General features: G+C 39.3%; 1 protein-coding gene and 1 pseudogene across 1 annotated transcript; both read left to right on the top strand.

Annotated features, from left to right (window-relative positions):
- Positions 1–4,535: 4,535 nt before the first annotated feature.
- Positions 4,536–5,032, top strand: LOC101584609 (ubiquitin-conjugating enzyme E2 variant 2-like). Its single transcript, XM_023710715.1, has 2 exons — positions 4,536–4,702; positions 4,828–5,032. Exons 1-2 carry the CDS (start codon positions 4,536–4,538, stop codon positions 4,949–4,951), a joined length of 291 nt encoding a protein of 96 aa, XP_023566483.1. The 3' UTR covers positions 4,952–5,032.
- Positions 5,033–7,795: 2,763 nt separating this feature from the next.
- LOC101584997 overlaps positions 7,796–8,929 on the top strand; it is a 2,297-nt pseudogene continuing 1,163 nt past the window's right edge.

The following is an 8,929-nucleotide window of genomic DNA, read 5'->3' on the forward strand; positions in this document are numbered from 1 at the left end:
CCATATCTCTTTCCTGAATTTTTCTTTCAGGCTGCAGCAGCCTTTATTTTAGCTCCATTCTTGGTCAAGTTTTTCTCTTGAATGATAGTCAGGACATTATCATTCGATTTAAGCCATCCTACATCAGCTTAATCTAACAAGTTGTAATATTTGCTGAAGGATTATATGTATTACTACTATGGTTCTGTATTACGCTCCATATACATGTAGTGTTTCTTTTTGTATCTATATAGTCTTGTCTCACTTTGGACAGGACAGTGGATGCCCATTGTAACAGTTACACATTATTTCTTCTGGGTTTTGACCTTATCCATAATTTCATTGCCCAAAAAATGCTCAGAAATTGGAAGGCTGGGCAGACATACACAGTGGGAGTCCTTTGTTTTGAAATCCATGTGCCATTGTCCTTCCACTCTTTCTTGTTTCCTTTTTCTTTTTTCTCTCATCTTTTTCTCTCTTTATATTGCAGATGCCAAAAAAATATGCCAACAAACACTACATCCCCTCTGTGGCTGCTATCCAGATAGGTTCTTTTCAGAGGTTGTTCTTGTTTTTTTAGTTCCAACTTTTCCTTTCCTATTTTTTTTTCCTTTGTGTTTGGGCCACAATTTTAAAAGTTTTTATGGTGGGTATGAGCTGCCAAAGCTGGCCTTTTGTCAAACGAAAATAGAGTAAAAAGAGCTTAATGAAAGCCAGCATCTTAAAATGTAAAAGAGTAAGACTGTGAACCCTGAGATGACTGGCTGAGAATGAATCTAAAATACCAACTGCCAAACATGTGGTAACTGTAAATTTGACTCTCACAGTCCAGTCTTTCCTTTGCCCTTACAATTGATTGCTTTGTTTATTGTCCATGTCCCATGTTGATTGTCCCAATAAGCAGTGTAGAAAAGTATCCTTTATGGTTTATCATGAAATCTGCTTATGTCTCTGTGTTTGAAGCCAGTTTTACTTACCCTTTATGTTAAGTTCAAGTAAGTTTGCCAAGAACATCAGTTGATAGTATTATCCTGACACCTTTAATTTGCAAAAAGAAAAAAAAAAAAATGACTACTAGTTTATCATATTCCAGATCTTCTTGAACTGGTGACTGCTTAAGTTGAACATGAGGAAAATTTGTGGACTTCATTCAGATGTACCCTTTCAGTGTTCTGTTGAACGTGTATTTATGTAACTGAACCTACTAGGAGAGACGCTTAGAATTCTGTTTGTGCAATTTTTCAGCAAATGCAAAAAATGCAGCACATGTATTGTTGAACCTCTGTCAAGCAGCATAAATTAAAGTGTGATTTAAGAAAATAAATCAGGATTGTTATAAAGCTGCTAGGAAGCTAGAATTAGGCCATGATGCTGGTCTCAATACTATTTGGCACTAGATTAAACTACATTAATCACTTTTTTGGAGTAACAAAGGGGAGAGAGAAAATTAACAGCTTATTAGATGAGCACCAGAGTTACTCAGCAGTAATCAGATGTTCATGTTCTTCCCTCTCCTTGTCTCAGAACACACAAGTTACTATTTTTTTTCCTTGCTCAGAAAAGCACCTGTAATTTAATTAACAAACATCCCGCCTGTAGGTGTAGTGCAATTATGAATGCTCTAATCATTGTACATACCTCTCTCTTGATATTGCAGCATCCATATTGGCTTTGTAATCATTAATTTTTGAGCAAATTGAATGTGCTGTATTGATATGTATCTATGTAATTGTATTGTATGTCTTATAGCTAATTCACATTTTGAATAATGTTATTTTATTTACTTTTTTAAGAGAGGAGAATGTAAATTTGTCAGTTTATTTCTGACTAGGGATATTTTTTTCCATTTAGAAAAGAAGAAAAAAAATTACTATCATACAGAGCGGTACTAGCATCGTGCTGTGTAAAATCATTTGCACATTCCTGAGTAGAGGTATACTGATCATAAGACCCAAAGGTAATTTCATAGCAAAATACATAAAATCAGTTGGAGCTTTTATACAAACATGGAAACCAACTTTGTAGAACTTTTGCCATTTGATCTAGGATTGGAATATGAGCTTTTATACAATTCATATTCTTATTTGGCAAATGCACAGTTTAGTATTACCTCTCTGATGGCCTTTATTAGAAAGGCAGTTTTAGAAGCTATTGTGATCCACTAAGGAGAAGTTTTAACAGCTAGAGACCACTGCTTGCCTGAAAGGGCAATCTTAAATTTGGTGCAGCAAAAACAAAAACAAAAACAAAAAAAACAAAAAAAGAAAAAAAAGAAAAGAAAAAAAGTAAACATTTGATGGCCTATAGTGTGTATAGAAAAAAAAAACCTCATCACAAGATCATAAGTGTTACAGTTTTAGGGAATCAAGATATTCTATTTAGTAGAGACATAGTAGATGTAGTCGATTAAACCTGATCTCAAAGCTCATAGAAGCTGAGCAAAACAGGGAGAGATTGTTATATTTGTCTTTATGAAATTGGGATGGAATTTGCTATGCAGAATTGAGGTTTGTGGCTTCACTGCTTATCATGGGGTGCATGACAGGCTCCCTTCTTTTGAGAATGGAAAAAATTGATCACCCTAGCTGCAGTGATGCATAGAAACCTAATTGTATCCACATTAGTCAATCGAAGCTAAAGGATATTTTGTTGTTTCTTTGGGGTTTTATTGAAGGGGTGATGGGCGGGAAGGGATTCTTTTCAGTTTTGTATAAAAACAAAGTTTACTCATGCTTTCTCTTCTATTGTGATTGCAAGCGTTCCAAGCGCGTGCTGCTGGACTCCTGTTGTTGATGCTCTAGGTGTGGAGGCTTGTGGCGAGTTTTACGGTGACTTTGGCATGTCTTACTCAAAACACAACACACAGCAACCTTTCTTCAGTATAGCAAGGCAAGCAGCCGTTTTGTGACTCACTGAACACATCGCAGTGTACCAGTTTACAGATGATTTCTCCTTCTTTTTAGTGTGATGGGGCAGTTCCAACCCACAGAGAATTCCTTATTTGTAAATTGGAGGTCTATACTATGCCTTACAGAGCTTAAATTCAGAAGTCTGTGCCTCATATCTGAAACAAAGGGAAATAACTTGCCCATTCAAAAGTAAGTCCCCTAGAACTTGTGGGGTTTTGTTTATTGGGTTTTGTTTTATAATTTTCTTTATTTCTTAATATTGATGTATAAAGAGCTCTGTTGAATGTCATGAGTAGACTGAAGAAAAAATTTAGGACCCTGCGTATGTTGTTTACTAACAGATGACATTTACAAAAGGTATTTAAAGAACATCTGAAACTTTCTTTTGGTAGATTAACTAGCAAGACCTAATATGTAAAAAGGAAATTCAGCTAAAGGGCCATTTACTTTTTGTATTTTAGACTATCTTGATTGTCAAGTTGTATGAACTGTAATTTAAAAATTTATACTGCCACATGATTGTAAATTTTAGTTGTCTTAAGTTAGGAATTGGTAAAAGGCTATTTATGCTGAAAAAAAAATAAAATAAAAAAGAAATACTCCTGGATATGAGAGATCAAGTAAACACTGACAGAATCCTAATGGGTGCATCAACACCCCAGGCCAAGAAAACAAAATCAAAAATTATATTTGAAACACAGTATTCAATAGATAGATTTAATAGATATCTACAGAGTATTCTATGCTCCAACAATATAGCACACATTCATCTCATCAGTGTTCAGGGTTCAAACTTAATCAAGACTGAGACCAGAACAGATTTGAATTTGGTGAGCCTTTAGAAACCTGTCTGGAAGCTAGCCAGCTGCACTCCACACAAGGAGGCACTAATCAGTCGCCCTTATTAGCTACTCCGGCAGCTAGCCAGCTGCATTCCATGCAAGGAGGCGCTAACCAGCCACACCAAAGCAGAGCTGAGTTCAGTCCTTTATAGCAAGCCTTGTTGATATAGCAGGAAGCTGTTTAGGACTAGGAGGTTTTCACAGCTTTTAGTGATAAGCAGAACTTGCCCCAAATGGGGCCTGTTTACAAGATATGGTTAGAGTGGAAACACATCAGCTGTGTACAACACTAGCAGACTCAAGGATCTGCACTTCAGCCAGGAAGTGATGCTCAAAGAGCTAGAGGTCCCTGCCAGCTTTGCCCAATAGAAAAATAAGAGCCACAGTGGTTTCAACCCATTACATTCCCCACTTGTTATATCTTGGAATCATTGATTCTTCATTTACTTCTAAGGGCTGATATTGAGCTCTAAGTACCATTAACTTGACGATCTGGATTCTTTGTTGAACATACTTAAACAGTTCACAATACAGGGCCTGATAGTCAGGCCAAAAGAAACAGGAAAACAGGTCCAATTAAGGCAGATACCAGGTCATTTATCCAAGGAGACATTGAGAATAGTCCCCAATTTTCTTTTGATGACTCTCTAGAGCTAATATTTTTCTTTGGCTACATTACACCCCAATTATTTTACATGTTCTTCTGCTACTTCACCAAAAAAGAGGTTTCCAACACCACTAAATATCATATATGCAACATTAAAATATCACAGCACGAGGCAGCTGCGTCGGGCTGTAGGAGAAGATGGCAGTCTCCACAGGAGTTAAAGTTCCTCGTAATTCTCACTTGTTGGAAGAACTTGAAGAAGGACAAAAAGGAGTAGGCAATGGTACAGTTAGCTGGGGCCTTGAAGATGATGAAGACATGACACTTACGAGGTGGACAGGCATGATCATTGGGCCACCAAGGACAAATTATGAAAACAGAATATATAGCCTGAAAGTAGAATGTGGACCTAAGTACCCAAAAGCTCCTCCATCACTTAGATTTGTAACAAAAATTAATATGAATGGAATAAATAGTTCCAGTGGAATGGGGATGCACGCAGCATACCAGTGTTAACAAAGTGGCAAAATTCATATAGTATTAAAGTTGTACTTCAAGAGCTAAGACGTCTAATGATGTCCAAAGAAAATATGAAGCTTCCACAACCACCATAAGGACAAACATACAACAATTAGTTTTAGTGGATCTCAAACTTGTCTTAAATCAACAACCTTCTACTCATATTAATGTCTTGATTAAATATAACAATGCAAAATACCCACACATTAAGTAAAAGAATTCCAGCTGATAAACATGACCTGGACATTTGTCAAGATATATTTAATAAATGTTCACCCATTATGTTTTCAGGTAACAGGAAAAATGCAGCACAATTGTTCTTTCTCTTGTTGAGGCACTTTCATTTAAACGTGATCCTGGACTACTCCACATAGGTTCAGGTTTACATAGGTTCAGGAAAGCACGGGAAGAATTGTCAGATGTCAGTGGAAGCGAGTGTTTCTGAAAAGTAAAATCTCAAGAAGGAAAAACAAATGGCATGCTTATCCATCTCACTTAGTGAAAGCTGCAGTTTGAAATTGTTCAGAGTAGCAGACACAATGAATATTGTCACAAACTGTGTTAATCTTTGAAGCAGTGTGGGTGCTGACTACTAGTAGTATCAAAAATATGTTCAGGATTGTTTTGATACCTGTATTTATAATAATAATGTTGGGGGAGGGTGGATGAATTTCTGTCAAAAGCTGTTCCTGTGTGTTACATGTAACAGACATGATAAATATTTGTTTATAGTCTTTGTTAAATAAACCATGCATTTAAGTTTAGGTGAAATCAACAAAAGGAAATAGGTGTATGGATATGTGATTTTGAGATTAGTCTTAAAATGTAAATAAAATGTAGAATGTGTCCTCAAAAAAAAAAAAAACAGCATTTGCTCTCTAATCTACTCAGACAGCAAGGAACAAGAGAGTCTGTTTTCTAGAACTCAGGGTGGGAGGACAGGAAATATCTCCAGTGGCCTCACTGGTTTTTTGTGCCACCTCTTGAGCTGAAATATTGGCCAGGAAGTTTCCTCTTTTGTATCTAATTCAGCTGCCTACAACATCTGCCTCCCCCACACACACCCAAACAAGTAACCTGAACTGCCATAAGGGAACCATGGGCAATGACTGTTCTGACTTCTTCAGGCTGAAATGGGTCATAATTGTGAACCAGCAGTCAGAGATACTCTCTAGATGTTCTATCTAAAGGCCCTCAACAGACAACAGGCATTTTTATCTTGGGTAGGTGAAACAGCTTTAAATCTGGAGGAGACAAATCCAAAGAAGCAAACATGCATCAGCCAAATGATAACATCAACAGATTTCCAAGGAGACTACAAATTCATTCCTGGAAGCCCTTCTAACTTCTGCAGCTTTTATCAGATTCCTGGGCCCCTGAGCAAGATATAACTTTCTGATTTTAAAGCCTCCTGAAGGTATCCCTGCCCAAGGAATGTAACGAGGCAGGAAACCCAAGAAGACTTAGCTCACCTGGGCTGTATGAGGTTAAGTCCCTGTAGCTTTAGTAAAGAGAGGTCACAGTTGACCAGCCAGTCCCACTTGGTTGCATTGGCTTCTCCAGCCAACAAAAGGAGGCCTTCAGCCTCAGACTGATGCCCTCAGAACCCACCCATTCCACCTGCCACCCAGTACACAGATAAGTTCATTTCTCAATTAGCTTCAGATATTGAAAACAGCTAGCTTTTGGTCCAGACAACTCACTCGATAAAAACTATTTCTTAGTGTCCTATAATTGGAACTGGGAGAAAACCAGGGAGAGAAAGCAAAGAGATAAAAATGGATGCCTTTTTTGCAGCCTCAAAACAGAGCCTAAAGTCTAATTCTCTGGGCTCCAAGAAGAGCTCAATGCACCTGCTGATGATATTCATCTGCTGCTGCTGTCAAAAGCCAGGCCATCATAAGAGGGACTGCCTCAAGAGGCCCACATGCCATGCCCTGACTTCCAAGGCAGCCACTTGTAGTGAGATTTCACTCTGTAGCAGCATTCCCAGAACTCAGACTCAGCTTCCCAAGTAGTCCAGTAGAACTGAAGGGCCCTGGGCCTGCTTATTCCCTCTGGCCTGATGTTAACTCTACCTGTCATCTCCACTGAGGAGAACCAAGTAATCATGACTAGGGGAAAAACCCAGTCTATTGCTGGACACTGGCACAGGTCTCTGTCCTCCAACCCTTATCTTCCTTCCAGCAATGAAAAGCAGACTAACCCATAGTGACAAGGACAAAGACAAACACAAAACCTGAAACAAATACCAGATACCAGAGAATATCAGCTACCACGATGGTCTGGAGTTGAGTCTTGAGGATAATGTTGCATCCAACTCCTCCAAACACTCCTGATGGGTGCCCCAAATTGAACTAGAACAGTCTAACAAGTAAGAATCCTGATGGCTCTTTTCCAAATAGTATTGGAATTTGATTTTTTTTTTTTTTTTTTTTTTTTTTTTTTTTGTGGAACCAGGGATTGAACTCAGGGGAATTTGAATTTTTGAGGCCAATAAAATCTACTCAGGGCTGAGGCATGTCTCTCAGTTAGTCCCCTGAAGAGTATAGGCACTCAGAAAAAAATCTCAGCTCTTTTGTCCCAGTATAAATGGGGTCCAGGTTGAGCCCCCAAAATGTACTGGATTCAATTCAAATTGAGACCGATACCAGAACAGACTGGAATTTAGTAAGTCCTTATTGGCCAGTCTGGCAGCTAGTCAGCCTCACTCCATGCAGGATCTTCACTTGAGCCAGGAAGTGATGCTCAAAGAGCTAGAGGTCCCTGCCAGCTTTTCCCAATAGAAAAATAAGTCAGTCTCTAGCTGTAGCCGGCTGCCAGGTGTATGTACTCCTGAGTCTTCAGAACCCATGGCCACCATCTACAGTGCTTAGGTTTCTCCTAGGCTTATCTGCACCACTTACTCACCACACACTCTGCCACTGTAAACCACCATCATGGTAAAGCTTTCAAAGGCTGGTAAAAATCAAGACGACCCAAAGAAAATGGCACCTCCTCCAAAGGAGGTAGAAGAAAGTGATGATGAGGAAATGTCAAAAATGAAGAAAATGACAGCAGTGGAGAAAAGGTTGTCATCCCTCAGGAAAAAAAGTAAGAAGGCTGTAATGACTCCAGAAAAAAAAAGTAACGACTTCTCCAACCAAAAAGGTGTCAATTGCCACACCTTCCAAGAAGGCAGTTGTCGCTCCAGGGAAAAAGTGGTGGCGACACCTGCCAAGAAGACAGTGACTCCTGCCAAGGCAGTTTCAGTGTCTGGCAAGAAGGGAGCCTCACCTGGTAAATCTGTTGTCACAGCCCCAGGTAAAAAGGGTGCTGTTGCCACAGCCAAAGGGGCAAAGAATGGCAAAAATGCCAAGAATGAAGACAGCGATGAGGATGATGAAGATTACAGCGAGGAGGAAGATGAAGATGAGGATGAAGATGAGGAATTTGAGCCAAAAGTTATGAAAGCAGTGACTGCAGCCTCCACTTGAGAGGATAAAGATGAGGAGGTTGAGGAGGATAAGGAGGACAAGTATGATGAGGAGGAGGACTCTGAGTAAGAAGCCATGGTAATGACACCAGCCAAAGGGAAGAAAGCATCTGCAAAAGTTTCCCCTATCAAAGCCAAGAGTGTGGCTGAGGAGGAGGAAGACAAGGATGAGGATGAAAATGATGAGAATGAAGATGATGATAAGGATGAAGAGGACAAAGATGATGATGATGAGAAGGAGGAGGAGGAGGAACATCCTGTCAAAGAAGTACCTGGCAAGCAAAAGAAGGAAATGGCAAAACAGAAGGCAGATCCTGAAGTCAAAAAACCAAGAACAGAAGGCACAGAACCCACTACAGCTTTCAATCTCTGTTGGAAATCTGAATTCTAACAAATCTGCTCCTGAACTAAACTAGTATCAGTGAAGCTTTTGCTAAAAATGATCTCACTACTGTGGATGTCAGAATCGGTACAAATCAGAAGTTTGGCTATGTAGACTTTGAATATGCTGGAGATCTGGAAAAGGCCTTAGAACTCACTGGCTTGAAAGTCTTTGGCAATGAGGGCTGGAGAGATGGCTCAGTGGTCTAAAGCACCT

This window comes from Octodon degus, unplaced genomic scaffold, assembly GCF_000260255.1.
Source record: "Octodon degus isolate 3935 unplaced genomic scaffold, OctDeg1.0 scaffold00018, whole genome shotgun sequence".
In the NCBI taxonomy this organism is placed as follows: Eukaryota; Metazoa; Chordata; class Mammalia; order Rodentia; family Octodontidae; genus Octodon; species Octodon degus.

What these genes read in the sequence shown, in the direction of transcription:
- LOC101584609 (XM_023710715.1), top strand. Translation starts at nt 4,536, where the DNA reads ATGGCAGTCTCCACAGGAGTTAAAGTTCCTCGTAATTCTCACTTGTTG. An exon ending in ATCATTGGGCCACCAAGGAC is followed by an intron (nt 4,703 to 4,827) that starts AAATTATGAAAA and finishes CCAGTGGAATGG; the next exon opens with GGATGCACGCAGCATACCAG.